At 32.5% G+C, this 24064-nt stretch overlaps 1 protein-coding gene across 7 annotated transcripts in view; it reads left to right on the forward strand.

The window, feature by feature from the left end:
• The window catches only part of LOC148239172 (protein groucho-like), a 153116-nt gene that overhangs the window by 35634 nt on the left and 93418 nt on the right, over positions 1 to 24064 (forward strand). For all 7 annotated transcript variants that reach the window (XM_088181971.1, XM_088181942.1, XM_088181981.1 and 4 more), the window contains exon 5: positions 5493 to 5537. In XM_088181971.1, the coding sequence (XP_088038097.1) occupies positions 5493 to 5537 (45 nt within the window). The remainder of the gene's footprint in view (positions 1 to 5492; positions 5538 to 24064) is intronic.

Consider the following 24064-nt stretch of genomic DNA (forward strand, 5'->3'; position numbering starts at 1 on the left):
AAATTGATGTAAAAGTTGGAAATGATCTGTAAAAAATCATATTGCTTGATTGTTCCGTTTTTCAGACTGTGAGAATATAGTATAAACACATTTTAAATGATGTAATTATTATCACCCTATAATTTAAACCCAATTGTTATTTATGAACGAGTACGATAGCTGTAATGAGTATCAATTGCTGGGTCGCGGGTTCGAGTCCAATTGAAATCGGCATATAAATTTATGTCATTCAAATCAGGCAGATTGAAAGATATTTTTTCTCTCGATTAGATTAGCCAAACAAATCTGTCGCCGTTGTCAGATCGGCGCAATATTGTGAAATGTGACCCCCGTCGCGTGTCACAGCATCAAACAGCAATAATAACACCGGCGAGCTATTACGATGCGCATCTCTCTGCGGCCGTGTTAACCCGTTCAGCGCCGAACACCACTTAATTCCAAATCGCGCGTAGCACGGCTAATGAGCTATGTAGCTCCGCGACCGGTAGCCAGGCGCATGAGACTGCAATTATCGTGTTTCGAACCGTTTTACACGCGGACTACCGCTCACTCGGTGCCTTTTGCTGCTCGTTACTTTCTATTGTGCTTGTTCAAGGAGCTGCACAACTGCAGCACTGCATATATTATACCTGATATTTTTTGATGTATGCTTTTTCACCTTTAAGCGCCGTGGACTTGTTGTTGCAAGAAAAAAATTGTAATTCACAAAACACATTTTTTATATTAAACATTAAATATTGATATGAATGTATATTACAATACGTACTTTCATATATTTACACACCTGATGTTTGGTTATATTTATCCATCGTATGATGATTCTCGAAGCAATCTTTCATAATAATATATGATTTTCAATCACGTGTTTTAAAAATCAACAAAACAATATAGTCCATCCAAGATGTTAACGCTCATCATCGTTGTGCTGGAAATAAGGATGCGTGTACGCATGCATGCATACATATAAAGTTTTCCGCGAATTTGTTTACACCGATAGGAGATCGTTACCAATACTAAATCAGGGCTGTTTTAAGGGTAGGGTGACCATACGTTGGAAATTGAATTAAAAATTATAATGTGCTATATTTTTATCATAAATTATTGTCATGTTGTGTAATTTTGTAATCAATGAAACAATTCCTGTAATTTAAAAAAATATTATATTAAGCAGATATTCAATCTGGTGAGTGATTCCAAAACTGCTATCATGTTTTTGAGTTAAATATGTATATAAATAAACAAAATAAGTAAAAAAGCGATATTTTACATTTTCCTCAACAAATTAAATTAAAAAAGTAAGAATTAATTGCACTTGTAATTTCACATGGTCACCCTATTATTTTTTCTCACCAATACTGTGCCTCTCCTATTAGACACAATTGTACCAGTAAAATATAATATTTAGGAAAGTAATATAATCGCGTAAGATTGGTCAGTATTAAGTATTCTGAAGTCTCGGTTTTTTAAAAAAATATGATTTAAATAAAAAATAATCATAGTCTCGAGTCCCGATTTTTCATTTGAATCATAAAAAAATTATGTAATTTTTTTGTGGAATAATTACTTAAGAAAAATACGTATTATTTGTGGAAAATATGAGTAAATATGTATATAAGCACATATTAATTTATTGAATCAAATAAAAATATTTTGCAAAAAGTGTTATTATAAAATACTTTAATCTACTTTTAGATAAAAAGTTAATTTTTTGTAACCATATTGATTATATTAAAAAAAATTTATAAGGGTTTCAAAATATATAATCGTTTAAAACTAGATTAATCATTTATTATGCACATATACATTTGTCTTTCGGTGCTCACACGGAAGACACATGTATGTATATGAAAACTAAAATTTTGCCTGTAACTTTTCTACCAAATATATTAACTAAGCATTATTTGTGGTTTGGCACAAATTATTTGAAATATATTGCATTTAAAACCTTAAATAATTAAAAAATATGTTGTGTATTAATTCTTTATTCAATTCTTCGATGTACGAAAATACAGTCATTGCTTTTTTCTTCTTCGATATCCGAACGCTGGAAAAAAGTCATTTATTCTTGAAAAAATTCTTGATCATATTTTATATAAATACTTTTTTTGGGAAAACTCGAAAAATAGTTTTTATTAGTAACATATTAATTATACTAACGAGGTGCATATTTCGTCTTTCCTCTATTTTAGTTTTCAGAGTTGAAAACATTTCTTCATTCACAACTGTCCGCTGTATAATATTGTTATTTGGGTGTATGAATTATATATAAATTTTAAGAAATAATATATTAATTTTACAAGTCTTAATTTTGGGATTATTTTTATAATTCCCGGGTCTTGTCTCGACAGATATCCTTCAGCATGAAAAATGTATCGCAATAATCTGTCGTACAACTGTAGCAATATTCCAGATTAAAGTAACACATTATGCCTATTTAATGCTTATATTTATCCAATTGCATTGAGATAATCTAGGTGCGTCTTTTCAGGTTCATCGTCGTTATCATCAATAAATAAATGTTTTTGAGTCACTAGGTATTATCACATACACAATTATTTCTTGGTTATACAGAAATATTACATTGACTATAAAATAAAGTTTTTCATAAAATAAGTTATGATTATAAGTCAACCATAATTTAATTATAAAACTCTTAAAAAAATATGAACATAAATTTAAAACAAAACTTTTTAAATTGAGAACAACGGATCGTTTTATTTATAACTTTTGCCAAAAAATAGTCGAGTTCTGTATAGACTGGAAAATAAATTGTTTCCGAAATTCATCGATGGATTCACAGATTTTACGCCAAATTTTAGTAACTTTACAATCCAGATATAATAATTAGATATTATCAAATCTTTTTACCGTAATATTATAATATAAATACCATAAAATCATTCAAAAAGGTTTTACAAAATTAAAATTATATTAGGCATGACATTCATTGTTTCAGACTTTTAAAGGTTAATGTATTGTAACAAAAATACAAAAGTTGTGCTCACAATATTATGCCCTAATTGCAAAAATATTATAAAAGCATTTACTTAGAACGTTTCATCCACGTTTTTGATAATATCTATACCATGCAATAGGTTAAAACGAAGGATTGGCATACATGAATTACTTTATGATCAATGGATTAAGTCGAAGACTAATGTCTAAAATCTCATATTAACCTGAATGTTTTTTTATTGTTTTCTTTCGAGTCAGATATTATAATTATATATCAGATCGATCATCACTTATTAAGCTTTTCTATATTTTCTTTGTCTTACGAATATCGTTATGAGTAATTGCATCTAATAGTTTATATAATAAAAAATTACTACATGTCACTGATTCATAGAATTTGATTTCAGTATAGTGACTCGCTACTTATTTTATGGTTATTGATTGTGTTTTCTTCGTTGTCGTATCGCAGTCGTAACTGCGTCGTTGAGGGAGTTAAAAAAATTTAGGAACCACTGGGTATAGCGAAAGAATATATTTCAAGCTCATTTGATTTGCTATTTAATTGCCTATTGATGTTTCTCACAATGTGCTCAACATATATAGCAGCAGATTTTGTAAGTTGGTGCTATTAAAACACATAATGGATAATACTTTATTGTTATATGTTAACTTACTAGTCCGTATCATGGTTTGTACGTAACTCGATACAGTATAATTATTTAAACGCCCAAAACCGCCGATTTTAAATCGGTAATTTATAACAAATTAACGTAATTTCGACACATTACCATCAACGTGGTTACGCTCAAAGAATCACGTAACTAAATATTACCAACGATATTGCGAAATTCACACGATTTTCTCCACCGAAATTGATTCAATTTAACGCACACGTACATGTATACGTATTCTCGTAATTGGATTATAATTATAACGTATCATCGTTTCGAATCGGCCGGTCATGCCAAGTCAATTAAGCTCACCATGTCACTTCCGACTGTACTTTTTTCAACGTTTAATTTTTAATTAGTCCCGCGTGGTGGAATAATAACGTAGTAATTTTTTTACAGAGTTTGGCCACCACCGGAACGGAACTAAGTCGTATATATATTTTTTACGTTTCACGGGAGAACGCCCGCGTGTAGATTAGAATCGAACACGAAATGACCAACTCTATACAAATTCCAAAAAAAAAATCATATAAAACTGATACTGTTTCGTTTACGCCCGTGACCCGAAAATTAACGTCTACCGTATACCGGTTTTTCAATGCAGATAAGTTTAATTTTGTTTTGCAATTGTAATTGTGTGCTTTTAGCACCACTGGCCTAATTAGACGGAACGAGTCGGATTGCATTATTTATCAATAGCAATTGAGGAAATGTCTCGTTATTGCGATTGCTAAACGTTGGTTATGCTTAATGCCTTGTATTAAAATAATATTTTTATTGCGTTATGTAAGCGTTAATTGATGGGGTAAGCGACAGACCCCAACGAATAAGTAATTAACACGCCCGTTTACTGAGTTATTATCAGAAATATGATATTAATATAATTATAATTAATTATAAACTATTAAATAAATCTAACTCTGAACATGTTGTAACTTATTATATACAAAGGAATGTCTTAATAATTTCTGACCTCACATATTTCCACTGATCTAAATCTAGAGCTATAAATATATTTGTTAGCTGTTCAGTGCCATTTTTGATAATTTTATTTTTAACAACCCATTGCATCTTGATATATATTTTCACAATCTAATGGCAGAGTTATGTATTATTCATAACTGAAACAATGTAAAAAAATGTGACTTGTTGAATCTCATTTACAATGCATATTAAATATTTTCGTTTAATTATCAAGAATAATATTTTTTTATAATTCATTAAGAATATAGTATGCACTAAATATGGAACGCAGTGCGATTTTAATCGTCATTATGAAAGGTCATAAAATTATAGACAACCCCTCACACATATTATTCATTGTTTCAGTTTATTATTGCGTATTCTGATTACGCGCATAATTACGGTCTATAATTGCCAGTTAATTTAATTTTCAATAACGAATGATTATAGCGCAAACGTTTAATACCTACAATACAAAATGGACAATAATAATCGAATCAAAATTTCAATCTATTAGTCGTTGAACGTACTTGAAAATAAAACATTCATTTCAATCGTGTCGATCGTATTTTATTAATACTTAAATATATATATTTCCGGTTTTAAAACACAATTTGCATGTTTCATATAGTATATATTATATATAAATAAAATACACTAAAAACGCACATTTAATTAAAAGCTTGTGGCTTAATCATACGTGTAGTAGAAATTCATTAAAATAAAATAATATCGATACTAAAAAAAAATAATAACGCTGATGGATTTGGTTTTATTTCACGCTTTAAATTGCATGCACATTAAAATATCAATTAGAGTACCTACCACACTAACGCGCTTTTATGAAATAATATTTTATATATTTAATATTCACGTATAAATAATAATTTATTTATGTTGCAGTACTACGAAATGTCATATGGACTCAACGTCGAGATGCATAAACAGGTGAGATATTTTAATTATTCAATAATATATTTGTACGTTAGTCGTTTAAGGGTTCGAGTGTATTAATTTGTTTATTGACTTTCGTCGGTACGTGTTCGGTTTGCTCTCTTAGTTGTCGAGTGTCATCGAAAGTCTCGTTTCATATTTTGTACTCGCTCCGGCGAGGTCTTTGATCACACCTGGCATGAAAGCGGTCCCCTCTGTGCAAACAGGGGTCTATTTTACCCCCCGGCCTTTCCACGACCGAGGGTGAAGCAGACTCCACGCCGAATGAGAAAATTAAAGATCGCTTTATAGCAGCGTAGCTATATTTTGTAAATTTCACCACCGGGGAATAGATAGTGCCCATTTGCGGTCTGTTCGAGTCCAGTGTGATTAAATCCTTATATTATATACACTTATAGTTGTAACATGTACGCCATATTGGTGTTCGATTTTTTTACTTAGAAAATTGTCAAATAGAAACAAAATTATTATAGTGAAAATATGCTATCAATAAAATTATATCTAAATAATATTTGTACGTATAGGATTAATATCGTAATATAAAAAAAACACTAGTTGCTAGTTATTGGAATTTTTAATAACATAATGAATTTTTAACTTTTTGATATTTATAATATCGTATCATTAAAAAAATATTTTTCATAATGCTTCTTTTTTAAATAGTCTTTTTACTGACTAAAATAACACTAAACAGAATCAATTATATTTACGAAATGTAGATAATTTTACTAATGTAGAAAATAGATTTAGCGTTAGATACATAGGCTTATACCTAGACTTAAACTTAAATTTAATAAACTTAGCTCTAAAGCGCGTGCCGCAATTGCGCCCCCTGCACCACCGATATTTAACAGAAAGAGCGTACCTACCACAAAAAATAAAATCTTACTATACAAATAATTAATCAGACCTATTTTAACTTATGCCTGTCCTGAGTGTAGTAACACTACTAGTACTATTTTTTTCTAAATCATTTTTTTAAGACAGCCAAAAAAAGATATACTAATAATATATACCTCATAACCCACTGATCTCGTATATCGGAGACAACATTGAATTTAAATATGAGCGTATTTATGGACGTTATTTTAGGGGGGGGCAGATGGAAACATTTGCCCCCCCCCCTTGAATTTGGTTAGAAAAATGCATATCATTTAACGAGATATTATGAATCTTAATGAAATCGAAATATTAAAAAAACGACCCCTGACTGGCCAACTCTTATCCCCCCCCCTCTTGGAAAAAGCTGAAATGATGTCCCTAATTCTATACCATAAATCCTCGAATAATGTGTCACTGAAAATCTAAAAACATAGTCGAATCTATCTCGAACACATTTAAAAAAATGTAATTTCAGTGACATCATATCGGAATATGTTTTCACTGGTAGATATATATTTTTACCAATGAAAATATTATTTATCTAACGTACATTGAATTGATATAAACGATTTAAAAAAAAACATGTAACGATATAAAATAGTTTGATTATTTTTTGTTTTCTTCGTTGCAATATATTTTAATTCTTCTGTAGTAGTTTTTGGTAAAAAAATACGTTGCTCTATTTCTTAGTCAAAGCTGCTTTTATAACGGTGGTAATAAATTCATAGTAAACTTTGAGTGCATAATGATTCATTTTCTTTTTTTAATTATAAATCTGATGTCAATTTGATAATCGGAATTAAAAAAATCGCTTCTCTGAATCATAAGAATTTAAGACACATCCGTAATGCTTACAACTTTTATCTCATTGATTACCTAACCAATCATCTGTCAGATTCGTTGTGGTACCTATTTTTTGTTTAAATGCTACCTTAAGAAAATAAACCATTGCCTTATGTATAATATAATACAAACACTTCAAACTGAGCTGAATAATGTAACATCATCATTTTTCCAAATGACCGTAAACCCACGTGATTTATCATATCAAAATACAACACTTTTAGGGGGGATAGCCATCTATATAACCGAGTTAGCCTATACGTTTATATAAAGTATTATTATTACTACGTTCAAAATATAAATATGTGTGCGCGCGTACTATAATCCCGTGGAAGGCCAGTGCTGTTGTGTTGGGAGGGTGGTCCACCCCTGCCCGCTATTGTGACATTAGGGTTGATGGGCAAATCGTTAGGGGGAATAAATTTGTTCCGGCTATTATTCTGCTTCGGCGTTTACCATTTTATTAGCATGTGCGCTATAAATGATAAGCTTTCGGGGAGTGAGTTTTACATAAACAAGCTTTGACTGAGTGAGTGTGAGAGAGAAAGACCGAGCTTTCGGCCCTCGTTAATAATAACTTCCTAAATCGAATCGTATTTGTATCATGAGTTAAATTCAACAGTCGGAGATCGATCGTCGATTACAGTAGTAGTGTCAGCTATTATAGCGTGTGGCGTAATTTATCGAGTGTTAATTGCTGCTTTGGAAACTGTAGTTGAGATTATAATAGCAGCTTCTTTAGATGTTTCCCACGTTCAATCGACGATTGAATGGCGTTTGTTTTGAGTTGTTAACATGTGTTTCGAAATGAGTGCGAAATGCTTCAGATTAACTGTTTGAAAATTATCATCGTGTACAGGGTCGGATAAATACAGATTGAAGGATGTAATAGAAAAAAAATGAAAATGGTTTCCATCCACAACTGTTTATCCTAAAACGTAAACAGTATCTAAGAAATGAAAGTTGTTATCATTAAGCTGTCAGTAAGTGCTGAATAATCGACATTGGTATGGGTTATAAATGGAATATAAATTTAAAAATATAATTTGACTGATGAAAACTTTATTTTGATTAATTCTTAAGGTGAGTAGTAACTCATGTTTTCATTATAATTTAGCCGCAATTTATTAGGCTTTTTTAATATAAGAAGAGTTGAGAAATTAGCTTTGTTCAATTTCAATAACTATTCTACGTGCCATTTTCTTGTATTTTCATTAGGAAAAAACATGATTTTTGCAACCAATTTTGATATTGGTTGTTCGATTTTATTTTATTGATAAGTATATATAACAATAGTTTATTCTATTCAAAACTTACTATAAATATAGTATGATGTAAATATTTATCTTTTTAAAAAAGTGACACATCTACATACATATATGTATATCCTCTCTTAATACATTAAATATTATGATCGAAAATATATATGTAAATATATATTTAAAATAAGGTAAATTTGTATTTGTCTAAATATCTCGAAACTATTTTTGTCTATGGACAGTGTATATCTATAACCCCCTTAACTAACCCAACACCTTGAATGACACACATAAGTTATCCTTTCAGTGCTGACACGTAAATTAATTTTATTAGGGGACTTGTAAGCTGCCAGAATTCCACGGAAGGGGTTCTTGGAGGGTCAAGAACAATATATCTCAGTCTACCATTAGGTCTACACTCTGAAATATTTACACTGGGGTCCTTATCAGATCTTTCGTTGCCCATTACATTATGTAAATTCTAGTCGGATCCACGGAAAACTCAGATTGCTCCGTTAAATCGTATCGAAGCACAAATTCCTATCATTAAATCCGTAAAAACGCCTCCACCGATAGTTCCTGGTGGCGCCGTTCTCGACATACGAAACGCGCCGGATTATTATTGTAGAGCCTATAATTTCCCGAGAATAAAACCGAAACTTATTATAGTTAACATGCAACCTTCCATGTAATGTTTAATCAAAAGATTACGCTCGGCAGCGGCCGGTGCGAAACGGCGTGCCGATTCGGAAGCGGATTAGACGGGGACGGACTAAGGGGAAAAACCCTTTCGTGAATAAATTCATACAATTTCGTTTGTTTCCCCTCGGCCCCGATAACCGCAACGGTGGCCATGTAAACAGGAATAAATAATGACACTTTGGGACGAACACGCGCGTCGCACTTGTGGATTCGCACGAAACTGAAAATAATGCGGTACCCTAATCAAGCCGCGGTCTGAACGGTCACTTTTTTTTACAACTCTGCGTATAGTTATGGGTTTAGATTCAAACCCTCGTGTGATCACACTGAATTGTTTATTAGAAGCCGCACGATTCTCTGGACAATTACATGGTACAAGAAATCCGACGCACAATGGGGTAGAATCTAATTATAGATGGAATAATATTTTGATAAATTTCTTATAATACACACATTTGTATATTTTATTTTATTTTTATTACAACTTTTACCCATCATTTCTGGATAAGTTTTTTCCAATACGCCATTATGCTCATTATACAAACAAGAATTAAACCATTAAATATTTTAAAAAAATAAAAAAATATGAGCACCACCTTACATATTTCTGTTAATAAGCTCGTTCTCAAGCACTTGCCGCAACGGACATGAATAAGGGACGCGATCGCGACTCTCTACGACAGAGAATGTCACAGTGGACACTGGTCTAAGTGTGCCTGCGTAAGCTGTGTATGTATATACAGAGCCGCTTAGTCAATGTCTCAATAGTCTCCCTGGAAAGTTAGTTTGCACTTCGATATTACTGTGTTTAAAAAATATGATAGCTGTCCTTACCGATATTACTGATATGAGAACATTGGTTAAAGTTAATTCAAACCGAGTTTTGGTCAATAGGGGTGCGTAAAAATAATTATCACTTCTCAGAAGTCAAAAATTCACGTCAAAAGCAATAAAATCGTATCGGAGCCATCATTTTCCCACCCTGAATTTGGTCAGAAAAATGCATGCCATAATTCTTAATGAAATATAAATATTAAAAAAACCACCACTGACCAATTTTTGGATTGTCGTTCGACTTCCTTCACAATGACTCCAGGTCTTTTTGATTCGATGAAGAGAGTGAATATGAATTTGTGTGAATTCTCTGAAACACTTTAGGGTCATCGGCATATAATAAACACTTTTAGTTCTTAATTGCCTCGTGTATTTTGTTGATGAAAAGCAAAAATAACTTAGATTGGATCCTTGTGGTGTTCTAGAACTTCGCTTACTATGGATCATATAATACGAATGAAATTCAACAAATTGTATCTTATACAAATGTAATTTTCTATGGTTGCATTTGAGCAAATCATGTAATACAGTGTTTGCATTCTGACTTAGTATTGTTATTAATCTATTGTAATTATACAAATCAACGTAGTGTAAATTAACTGAGAGTGTCCTATATTTATTATTATTTTTATCACTGAAAAGTAGAATGAATTCCAATTACAAATTATAACACAGATGTTATGAAACAATTATTTAATTTTTATCAGAAAATGTGGTTTAGTTTTTTAATATAAAAATATATCCATTTATGTGTATTATATTGTTCACCTAATCTCAATTATCCCCATCAGATCCAACGAAACTAATAAATAAACATCTAACGGAACTCAATTATCCACTTTACCCAGCCGTCCATCAACGGACGTATTCCAAACCTTAAAAAAACTGCCAAAAAAAAAAGAGAACGGCTTTCAGATCATCAACCCCCTTTTTTCACACCCGAGTGGCGAACTTCTCGCTCGACATTATTGACACGAATAGCTGGGGGTCCAAAATAAAATACAGGGTCGCAAAAAGGGCCGGGTGTGTTTCGGGCCGGGCGTTATGAAATGATTTCGGAATTATCCCTAATTGTCTTTTTTCCGGTGTCGGGCTTCTCTCTCACCCTCGCCGGTCTCTTTTCAAAGGGGGTTGTTTCCTCTAGGGTGGCAAAGCCCCTCGCTTTTGTCCTGGCGTTTTTGTGACGCGAGTCGTTTTGCGAAACGGGCATAATAACAATATTATAATACGTATTAATATAAAGCTCTCGCCATTGATCGCTTTCGCATAAACGGCTTTAGCTCTGGCAACACTGGTGAGGGTGCTTTACGGGGATTACACAAATTGATTAATCGGTTACAATTTTTTGTTTCGAATGTTTTCCATTCCGATTTATTGTTCTAAACCCTTGTTGTGTGCTACGCATTTTTTGAATCAGAAATAATTTAAATGTAGGAATTAAAACCACAACATTACTACATTTTAATAAATTATTGAATAAGTTATTATGCGCATCTAAAAGAGTACTGTATATCAATAACAGCTATTAATTCAAGACTGAACGACATAGAGGATGTCTGTTTAAAATACATTATGTATAACATAATTGCTGCAATAAAAAAATCTATATCGTGACACAATTGCAAACCTTACATTGTGAATCGCGTGACAGTAGAACAAGTTATGAAAAATTAATTGATTCACATGTGCTATGTACGAGTTTAATTCCACATCTGTTAGCAGATAAATAAAATTTCGCATTCGCGGATATATTTGATATAATCCCGTTTCGGATTATTCGCCCCTCTTTTCGAATAAGGGCGCCGGGGGTAGATACACAAGATGGGTGCTCAGCGAGCCACGTCAATAGCCCCCCCAAGTCCGCACAGAGCATCCACAACAGTCCACTCGTGGATTGAAGGGCTGAAGAGGGCTCGACAACGGGGTGGAAAACTTTATTATGATGGTCATGCACGCCCGACGCTCTCGACGAAGTGACACGCAGAAAAATAACAAATCTGACCCTCGATCGTATGAAATCTGAGTGAATAGAAATATAACTATTACTTTCAAATACTTACATATGATATAGTTACCTTATATTAATTAGATTGTCATCACTTATTACGGATATTCGGAAGTTCTTAGTTCAAATTCAGATTAATTCGATTGTGCCACAGTTAGTAGCGAGAAACGAACATAATATTTTCTAAATATTTCAAACATTTCTTAATGTTTTACAACCTCTACATTTTTTTAAATAATGCTGCATAAAAAAGATGGGTCGGTGCCAGATGTTTGAAAATATGCAAGCTTTTGAATGGCAAAAAAATGTTTACGATTTTTTCAACTAAACTAATCGACTTTATCTTTGCTTTAATAATCGGATAAGTAGAAACCGCTAGGAATCCGCTATCATTTCTCGAGAAATAAAAATCATCGGCACTTGACAAGACGTTTTGTTCCTCAATTATATATACAATATATAAAATTAGTATGTTTTATTTGAGTTATCGCTTTGAATTAAAATAATTTTAGAATGAAGGGATATTTTATTTTTTAATATTTTCAGTGATAAATCGTGAAAGGTATTAAATATTACATAACTATATTCATTCATTGTATATATTTAAAGCATTTACTGCTATGGCGACCCATAGACCATAAATGACGTTTTATAGACTTCATTTCATTTTATTAATATATCATTATATACAATGCACGTTACAGTTTTATAACTATTTTCATGCTTACAAATTTGTTGTTAGCTTCGATATCATAAAAAGATTGGTGGTTATAATTAACAGAAAACAACTTATTAAATAGAATAAAAAAATAAAAAACAATGGATGAAGTGCTAATTAAAGTACATTTATTTAAAGATATGGGACCATTAATGTGTTGTCTTATATTTCAATTTAAGGTTGTTTTTATCATAGTCTTCCATACACAAGATTAGTGGGTTTAAATATTTTTTCAATGAAAGAATATCATTGAGATAATGATGTATTTAAGAAACGGTTCAAATGCCTTTACATACCTTTGAACATAAAATATTTAACTGTAGTTTTATATTCGACAATAGTCTTCTTTTTAAACATCAATAATAATGTACATATAAGATGATGTAAATATACAAATGTCGTAATATATTTAACCTACGTTTATGTCAGTTAACATATTCTTGTTGACATCTTAAATTCTTAAATACTGTTTACGCACAATATTATCATACCGTTCAATAATATAGTAGGTACAATATTATCAATTTATATCATAGAACCCAACCAAATCCGTATTACATTTCAAAATACACATTCAACTCCAGGGTCGCATTGTTATGCGGCGGTATAAAAAACCTTTTTTGCGTGTATATATGTGTTGGTGGAGCGATTTCACCCTCACACACTCGCGTGCGAATTCACGACGGTTTAATCTATACATGTGGCGATAAAATAGCGTATTTTATGTTTGTCGAGGGTAAGCAGACATCATGCTACCCCAAAGGGCCGCCGTTTCCCCTTTTAAATAAAACAATTCGGTTGCGCTTTATTCACCCTCGTCGGCCCACCCTCACCCTTGGAGCGAAACGCTCGGGGGTTGAATATTTTTGTGCGGCTATATACGGCCGGGCCGAAAGTGACTCGGAATCACGATACGTTTCCACAAGCACGATCGAGAATATTATTATTGGCACGTTAATTCATCGCCATCGAACGGGTACTGCGGTCGTAATTACGCCGGTAAAAAATGCTGTGAGTGTGTGTGTATATTGAGTTATGCGGTGTTGCGTGACGTAATTAATTTAACCCTTTGCCAGGTTGAAATGTATGTACATATTAAATGGTCTATGAGCCGCAATGATGGCTAGGCATAATACTATAGAATTTCGCCATTATCGGTTTCACTTCAATTATATCGAGTGTGGCAGATTGCATTCTTTCTGTCTATATACATATCTTATATCTGTATGTCCGTGATTATTTAGAGAATGCGTACTACTCCATTGTGTTGTATATTTATTTAATAAGTTTATAGCCATAATTTATAAATAATGATCAATAATTAAATATGTACATATGTACAAGATTAATGGTTCGTATGTCAATGAAATATTAGTAAGACTTGAATTGTTTATTCGATTTCTAGTGGTAATTCCGTTACGGTGTCTTTTATATAATAATACATAAAATATCAATTACGGTTGTGTAAACTTTTTGTTGTCCATTGTGTTCGCATCTGACATTTGTATCGCCTTTTAATGGCGCCAGAAGAGTTTCTTTGTTGTCGAGTTTTATCGTTACACCTTATTTTACACAATGAAGTGTTGATTCAACAATATTTGGCATTTGTAATGGCGAAATAGTACAGTAGTGTTAATAAATGCAAGCGTGAATAAATGTCAGATGTGTAGTAGTGATTGTAGCGATGATGATACAATAATATTTTAATAATGTAGCCACAATAATTGTGAAAGTCACAGTCTATGATTCACAATGGTGTTGAACTTATGTTAAAACAAAAATTAAACACTTGTTTTGACTGCTTATGAACGATGGCTATATAAAGCAGTTAAGGGTAAATGTGATACATAGATATCTAACAATTCTTAATTGCTTAATTCCAGATATTGACGGAAATATGTAATGATAAGGAAATATTATTTACAGATATCTTTTGTATACTATTTCATTAATTTAATATTTTTTTTGCAATTAAAGGTAACGACCAGATTATTTATTTATTTCATAACTATTATAATATATTTTATAAATTATCTTGTAGTGAAAATATACTATTTAATATTTTCATTCTATAAATATTGATTTTTTTATACAATATATTTTATTGATTATGATGGGAAGCAAGTTCTTAAAAATGAGTTCGTTGATTATTGTATTATATTTATCTAAAAATATCCATAGTCAATATGTAAGTCTCAAAACTTTCCCTGGTTTCTTGTCTGCTCGTATTATTTCATTATATTTTGATTTCCGAGCTTCTGAAAGCTCACGCACCAGTGGTTGTTGAACTTTCTTTTGTCACGCGTTAAACGTCGTGTGGGGCGCGTGTGCGTTTCTCTCCCTCTCTCTCTCGTGGGGCAATTTCAACCCCTTCGGTGCCACGCTCCGGCGAGCGCGAATAATGGCCGCCGGTTTTTAATCCCGACATGACGGCCGATCGTTCCGTTAATGACCCTGTCGTGAGACCCGAGCCTATTTTCGGGGTTGCCGAAAATCCACTCGTGTAATTGATTAAACGTGACGCACACATGTCACGGAATATTTGCCCTTTTTTAACCGCTTCCGCACCCACCACCTTTATGATTGCTTTGCAAATTAATGTAATTCGTTGAAAACGTATACACTTATTTTATTGTGTGGCGAATGTGTTGTCAAACACGCACGTGCACATGAAATTCTTGTGGATTTCGAGTACAAAGAGTAGACCTTATTATACATTTTTAATATTAATATATTATAAAAATGATGCGAAAAGTTCATTGAAAAAAATACAAACTTCTGTAGCTGTAAAATGTACATATACAGACTACATTATCTACGAATTGTTCTAAAAAAATTTTCTGTGTTTTATGATTTTTTTATTTTTGCACATTTTTGCTACATTGTTAAATCGCTGGCCGCCTATTTGTATCTTCAGCTTAAGGAAGAGAAAAAAGTTAATTGAGCAAGGTTCAGAGCCTAGCGTTCCCACTGCGCCGACACGATTTTATTGCTTTTGACGTGAATATTTGCCTTCTGAGAAGTGATGATTGTTTTTGCGCTCTCTTATTGACCAAAATTCGGTTTCAATATACTTTGATCAGCCCTCTTATATTATAATTTCATAGTAATATCGGTAAGGATAGCTATCATATTTAAAAAAAAGTGTTATATCAAAATGCAGATAAAATATGGAGCAATGTGTGAGATGTAGGGATTCCAATCCCGGGCCAAAATTTTGATCCCGGGATTTCGGTATTGCAATTAGTCGATCCCGGGATCCCGGGACCAGTCCCGGGATAATTTTCCTGTTATTTTATCGATAAAAATAATTTAAAATGAATAATACGATATATTTTTACATCTGTTTTTTATAACGTACAATGTATAAAGTACATATAATTTTAGTCTTGGGCTTAAAATAGGAAATAATATAATAAAAATAAAAAGGGGAAGGTCTTATATATTTATTTGAGAAGATAAAAAATTAACTTTTGACAATGTATGTACATATGTACATTCATAGACACAATTAATGGAAAACATTATTTTGAATACAACTCACGAAGTAACATCAAAGCATCAAGCGTTTCATCATTTAGCCTTGATCTGATTTTGGTTCCTAAGCAGCCTGCTGCTGAAAAAGCACTTCAGACTCACAGCCTCAAAGATTCACAGATGACACGTGCAACTTGCGCAAGTTTGTACACGAAATATAGCTATTTTGACAATAATAATTCGATTGTGCTTGATAAATCAATCAATCCAAAAAAATCGGGATTATGTTTTATAATCCCGGGACTCGTCGGGTATTGAAAATCGTTCGGGATCCCGGGATCCGGGATCCCGGGATTGGAATCCCTAGTGAGATGCCATTTATTGTTCCCCTTTTTTTTCTCCTGAGAAATGTGTTGACTTAGTTTGTATTTTGGACTTGCCTAATGAAAGTTCTAAAACTATTAGGTTAGGTTTGAGTTTGAACATCAAATGGACGTTTCGCAATTTTAGAGCAGCATATTAGTGCCCATCGGCTAAATTATATTTTCGCTAGTATATAAATATATCTATGTAAATAAATAATGATAAGTATGTAAATATATATATTACTACATATAGAAAAGTTGAATTTATATAATTTAACTAGCACCTGCCAGATAATTTATATTTTCACTGATAAAAATATGTATGTATTTACTGGTGAAAATGTTTTCCGATATGATGTTACTGAATAAAATGTTTTAAAAAATATTTCCTGGATAGATTCGAGACTGTTTTTTCTAGATTTTCTTTTAGGAATTTAGGAATGTATTATTTATTTATTTTGCTGCATTAATTATAAAAAAATACGATAGCCTAAATTAAAAATACCTAAATTACGATAGATTCAAAAACATAAATGTTGCATTGTTTTTGTTCTACCCATTCCACTTTCACTAAAACAGTGACAAAATATCTATACTGGAATACAAGTAGACGTTGTATATTCTGACATTGAAAAAGCTTTCGACATGGGCAATTATTTTTTGACATGGGTAATTATTATAAAAAATATCTGACCTCGGCTACTCAGATGATCTAACTCGATAGGCGATCGTAGATAGGTCGTTAACTATGGCGATAGATTATCTAAATAATATTCCATCTCTTCTGGAGTTTCTCAATTTTTTTTAAATAAATTATTGAATAAACAAATGTTAGTCTAAAACGTTCGGAAAAGGTTCTTGAGATAACTTAACCCAGCGCTCTTACTGCAGAATCTTGTATGTCGCTAAGCATTGTATCTTTAAACTACTGTAGAGTGATGTTGACAATCCGTACAGAACGTCTTTGAAAGTCACAACCGCGTCCAACCGATTCATCTATGGTTATTCCCATCCAGCTCCTTGACACGCTGTAATTGCATATTGATCTATGTAATATCAGCCGGTTCGTATCATTTAATTTGAATATTTTATGATTTTTCTTTTTATATACTATATATTATTTTTGAGCATCGTGACGCATTGGGGTAACCTGTTGAATCACGTTGCTTTTAATTCAATTTATCATTATATTACATTTTTTTTCTTTGTAAACAAGACAATTATGTAGTTGTCAATTTGATTGTGTAATTGTATATATATATATAGTAGAATCGAATTCCGCTATACAAAGCACACACTGCCCTCCACCTGTCGTCGTTGCACGCTATCGTGACAAAAGCTCCAGTTTTAATCGGTTTAACCGTTAATTCCGGGGCGCATCGGTGTGATTTTAGTTTCAGCTAACCCTAAATTGACCGCAGCGTAATAGAGCGAAGGTAAACAAATAATCGGCGCAGAAGTGGCGCGTGGGGTCGCCGCGGTCCCCCGTAGCATTCACACCAGCTGGTACGTGTACTGTAATATAATACAACACATAAAAAATAATTTATAATTTGCCGTATTTTTACGGCGATACGTTTACGATCCGCGTTTATATTTGCTTACTGTTACGGGCTTTTATTTATTTTGCAATCGATTTCTATTGCCGTTTTATGTATATTTCTCATTCCAATTCTCGTGATTTTTTTACGCCTGTATTTTATTTTATTTACTGGCAATTCATGTGTGAAATGTAATTATTGCAAGCTTCGATAAGACAGTTATCTATTGTATATAAACCAAACCATTGTGTTGAATGCGTTCAATCTAAATTATTATTTTAAAGATTTTAAACTCTATCTTATCTTGTTAATATTCGAATTAACCGCGACCGCCAACCCACCCTCTCAGCTGTCTACGATTGTTTCCGTCCACATATTTTATTTCCACCACCCGCCCCTATATTGTTGCGAACTCGACCCAACCGCCTCCTCCATCGGCGCGGCGCGCACACCGGTGCGAATCCGCGCCTATAAACAATTTAATCTCGCCACCATATTTACTATTCAACCCTGAATTTTCTCCGTCCATAAATCTGTCCGGGTTACACCGCTTTTTTGGCACATGTGTCGCCCCCCATTGTACTCCGTGTCGTTTGAGTGTTAAAATTCATTTCCTCTGACGGGAATTGTCTGTGTCAACATCCCTTACGCCCGACCCCCGAACTCCCCATGAAAAACCACCACCCCCATCCCGAACCGACACCCCCGTTCGTCGGTTTTATTATTATACCAGCGATTTGGGTCACGGGAGTCTGGCGGGGTGTTTGGGTACCCCTTGCGGTCCTTTCGTACACTCGCCGCGCCCGAGTTGAATTGAGTGTAATAAAACGATTTCGCCGCGGCTGATTGATGAATAAATTATTCGCGCTATTTTTCGCGTTTGCTCGCCTTTTGTGTATTGTTTAATAACGGCGTGTGTGTGTGTGCTTTACGAGTAGGTTGGTAATCGTGTGAATTTTTTGCCAGTTGAATTATATTACACGTGAAAAATGTGTCTTGTAGTGAAAAATATGGTGTAATTGTAATACTTTACTTTAATGATTCATATTTTTTATGACGGAAGTGTAATGTGTGGCATTTTGTTTAATACATACAATTGAATCATTCTTTACACGTCTAAAAAATGTATACATATATATATTATATATGATATATAGACAATTGGATTGTACTATAGACATTTTGCGGTCGGAAAAAATAAGTGTGACGAAGGAATCCGAAATGTAGTTCTATTTTTATTTATAAAATAATTTAAACAAGAATTTTCTATATGTAAATAATAATCTGCTTTTAATAAATGTTAGTTTTGTTTTTACAATTTTATTTTATTTAATATTTATCTTCAGGAAATATGATTAAAAAAAACATAAAATAACCACTGAACGATTACTTAATCTAAATACCAAATTACCTTAAATAGAAAATAATCGTTTACTGGCTATTAAACTTGGTTTTATCGTTTTCAGGGCATCAAATCATAATTAATTAAAAATCGTTTTTTTAATGGTAGAATTAAATATTGAAAACTTAATTTAATATTAGTTATTTTGGTTTTACAAAAAGCATATTAATATTTGTCATCGGAATATGTTTTCATATAAATATTTGGATACATTTTAAGCAATGCTTTTTATGTTTTAAAAAGTCCAAAGGCACGTAAAGGGTGTTTTTTAAAGATAGAAATATACAACTTTAAAATGAAATAAAACATTTTAAAATCAAAATCGTGGTAATGGCTTTATTGAAAAGATAATTTTATGCCATTAGTGTTAGTATGTGTTCAATTTTCGAGCACTTACGGCCGTGTATTGGCAATAACGCGGCGAATGTTGGCTTCCAAATCATCTCTGGTGTATCGGTTTAAACTATCGACTTCACATACACCACAGAAAATAATCCAAAGGTGTTAAATCACACGATCTTGGAGGCCAATCCACAGGTCCATTACGCGAAATTATGATTATAAATGAGCCTCATCACAGAACAATTTGTGGTGCAAATGAGGATCAAGAAAAATCTTGTTTTCGGTCCATTCACCGAATCATGGCCAAGCGGCTTCAATTCTTGCACGAGCTGGATCTTGTAAGTTTGTCAACCAAGAGGTTTTCGCAAAATCTTCCATAAAGTGGATGGACATAGCTCTAATTGCTGTGCACGATGGTGAATCGACTCATTCGGGTCCTCCTCAATATTATGTTCCACAGCAGAAACAACTTCGGTGCGCACTGTACGACGTCCCTGCGGATGCGTATTATCAATAAGAGTATATGTTGTGCGAAAACGATCCATAGTTATTCGAAGTACTTGCTCGGATAGACGTTTCGTAAGTTTCGCGAACTGAACCACGATTTTCGAAATACATTTGCATAATTCGCAAGCGTTGTTCTAGTGTAAACCTATTCATGGTGAAATGGACTGTCGCCGGAAAATGTGTTGCAATTCAAAAAACAAACACCTTTATGTCACGCCCAAAATAGTTTTTTCATTGCAGTCTAAAGGCATCTATGTCATGCCCAATATAATTTCTATTTTCGGAAGCCTTTTTGAGTGACTTGTTGATGAAATTTCATTAGTTACTCAGGGATACTTTTATTAATATATTACGGTAAAAAGATTTGGTAATTTCCAATTATTTTACCCGGAATATCTATAGTTCTCAGTATAAAATGTTATGTATTTAAATTTACGTACATATTTTTTTTAAATAAACTAGAATCAATAGTAGTGATGACGAACATTTATTATTTTACAATTATAATGTGGTTGTCGATTATAACTTATTTGCCAAAAAAAACGTTATTATGAAAATAATATTTCTGTTAATAAATATAATCAAAAACTAATTGTAAATCTAGTGAGATTTTAAATGAATTTAAATCGTAACCATTTATTTATTTTGATGATGAATCGTAAAGAAACGCCCATGGATTATTTTAACGCAATTAGGTAAATTTATTTATTTTTATTAAATCTTCTGTTGTAAACTGACAGGCATAAGCCCAATGCATTACAACGGGGAATGTAAATAATAGCAATGCCATTCTGAGACAACGACCATTTTTCTTAGGCAATGGGTAAGACCAAAAATTCCACAAAGTTTTCAGGAGCCTATTGCCTTATTTCAATTATTTTGCACGGATACATTGATTAAAAAAATCATGCAGTAAATCAAAAATCTGCGCTTATAATAAAATTGCGACTATGAATCTTTTGAGATTAGCAAAGACATGAGTTAATTTTCAAGCGCCTATCGACTTTCGATTGCTTATCACGGATAAATTGATTAAATATTAATGTAAAAAAACCAAAAGCTATTTAAAGGTTGTCCCAAAATTAACGCAAGATTCGAATTAAATAAATTTTATATTTATTAAACTTGTGGATAATTTACTTTTCTATAAATGATATTTAACTATAATCATGTCTAACAGAAAAGAGCTTTACGAACAATAATATTATAGCAAATACCCCCACCTGCCCCCCCAAATAACGGGACTCGAGACATGAAAAAAATATACCGGGAATACCCGAGACGAGTTGGAACAGAAAATCCTTTCAATCGAAAATGTATTTACAAATTTATGACATCCTAATGGCATTGTAACAAATTTATAAAAAAATATAAATTTATCGAAAAACCAGTTTTTAAATATTGATTTTAAAAACCGATAAACTCTAATTTAAAACAAAATTTCTTTAAGCAGTTTCATACCTAAGTGTATTCACAAACCATCAGTCAATAAATCGATCGCTTGCAGCATATTTGTTAATTTATGTTTCATTACGATCAACAGATAAAACAAAATTTGTTTCTTAATTATGCACTTCAATTGTTATACTGGGAATTGAACCCTTTTTTCAGCTGAAAAAAATGGATAATAGAACGCATTTTATATGGCGCTATAATACACTTGACTAGACGTATATAGATAATGAGATTAAACCAGCTTGGCAGAATACTGTGTATAGTTCAAATAGATGCGCTTCAACAATTGTGTTCTGAGTAAATTACTGTTTTAGGAAATATATTTCTATATTTCATATCCACAAACACACAGACCGCTTTGTGTGATTTGATAAAGCATAAACAAAGCGAAATAAAATCGCAATACTTTATTACTCGAAAAAAGAAAATGTGTCGTTTGCGGTTTTTTTAATACGCAAAAAATATGCAGAAAAAGCCACAAGTTTATCTGGACGTAAGGGACATCGCAAAAAAATGGAAAAAATGTATATAATATAATAATATCGCCCTTTTGCGGTTTTAACAAGTCTCTAAGGCCGATTACACAGCGCCACGCTCGCGTTCACCGCGGCATTGTTAAAATGACAAAATGGCGAAATGAAACAAAGGGTAATCCTGGCAGAGCACGAAATAATAAAATAACAGGAAGGTCCGTTCAAAATAAAAACGGAGAGAAAATAAAAACACACGCTGGGGAAAAATTCGGCAAAAAAATATTAACCGCTTTGCGAAGAGGCGGCCGTAAAAAAATAGCGAAATCGACCCTCTGGATTGAGATACAAAATGACGTAAAAGTGACGTCATTTCGCGCCTGTCGCTTTCGATGTAGATCCATTGATATTATAGCGAGTGACGCCAAAGATAATAATATTGTAAATTTATATTTTTGACGGTTATTCGATGAATTATTTTATTTTTCATAGTGTCTTCGAATTTATAGAAAACGTACAAATCTTCTTGACTATCACTATCCATTTAAGTGCCACTCAACTTTTTCACTGTTGAATCAAAATTTCTATAATTTTTGTTAAATTTAAAAAATAAAGAGTATCCATTATTTATGCTACGTATACTTATAATATATGATTACATCGCGGCCCAGATAAGCATATCTCTTTGTGCATATGCCAGCGGGTTACAGTGCCCCGTCCATATACAGTATTATAATACTACCGCGTGTGTGGTAGGTATGTGCCAGTTCGACCGGGTGGGTCACATTAACGTTACCCTAATGGGAGATAATTGTATCGGATATGATTGTGCCTAGGAGCCGCAATCTGCGGCCCGAACTGCGGTACAAGGCCCGAAAGTACAGTCAAATCATGTACTGTAGGATTCGAAAGCGAATTTGTGCATAAAAATCTTCATCCGGCATAATCCCTTTTGAATTGTGGAATCTGAGCTAAATTTCAACCCCTGGGGTTAACGGCCGATATTAACTGCTATATAAAACCGATTGAGTGACGAAAGATGGCCGCGATTAAAGCCAAGAATAAAAACGATCCCCTTTTGATATTTTTTTTACGATTTTTCACCCCATTTTTTATGCGCGATTCTCTCTTTTCACCCTTTATTTGAAATTGCGACTATTTATGGAGGGTTGTGTGTTGTATTTATTACGATAATATATGGCATGGCAAGGAGTGGATTAAAAGATGTAATATTATCTTAACCTCAGTGTTGTTTATTATTGATAATATTACTAAACATTTGAAAATTAACGAAAAGTATACATAAAAGTAGTATGAAGCTTTTTTTTATATTTATACCCATAGAAAATATGACTTATTTTAACAAAGTAACATTGTTTTTGAGTGGCGAAAATAATTGCAAAAAATATAATTACAAATCGTCCAAAATTTTAATTTTGATATAATTTCGAAAATTCAATATAATTGTAAATTAGCTTATCGACGAGATTAATTTTTGTATATCAGTTATAACCATTCATCAGTGAATGTGGGTAATAAATTAAGTTAAGCGTAGAAATATCTATCATGATGCTGTGTATATGCGTGACAGATTTAATAAATATATAAATGTGGACAACCCCTAAACGTGTCTTATTGCTCTAATTGTCACAATAGATAGAATGTTTTCGATTAACGACGAGCGATGCTCTCTGAATAAAATAAATTTATACGCATCAA

Source organism: Plectrocnemia conspersa, unplaced genomic scaffold, assembly GCF_051122295.1.
Source record: "Plectrocnemia conspersa isolate PC_06_02 unplaced genomic scaffold, ASM5112229v1 ptg000001l, whole genome shotgun sequence".
NCBI lineage: Eukaryota > Metazoa > Arthropoda > Insecta > Trichoptera > Polycentropodidae > Plectrocnemia > Plectrocnemia conspersa.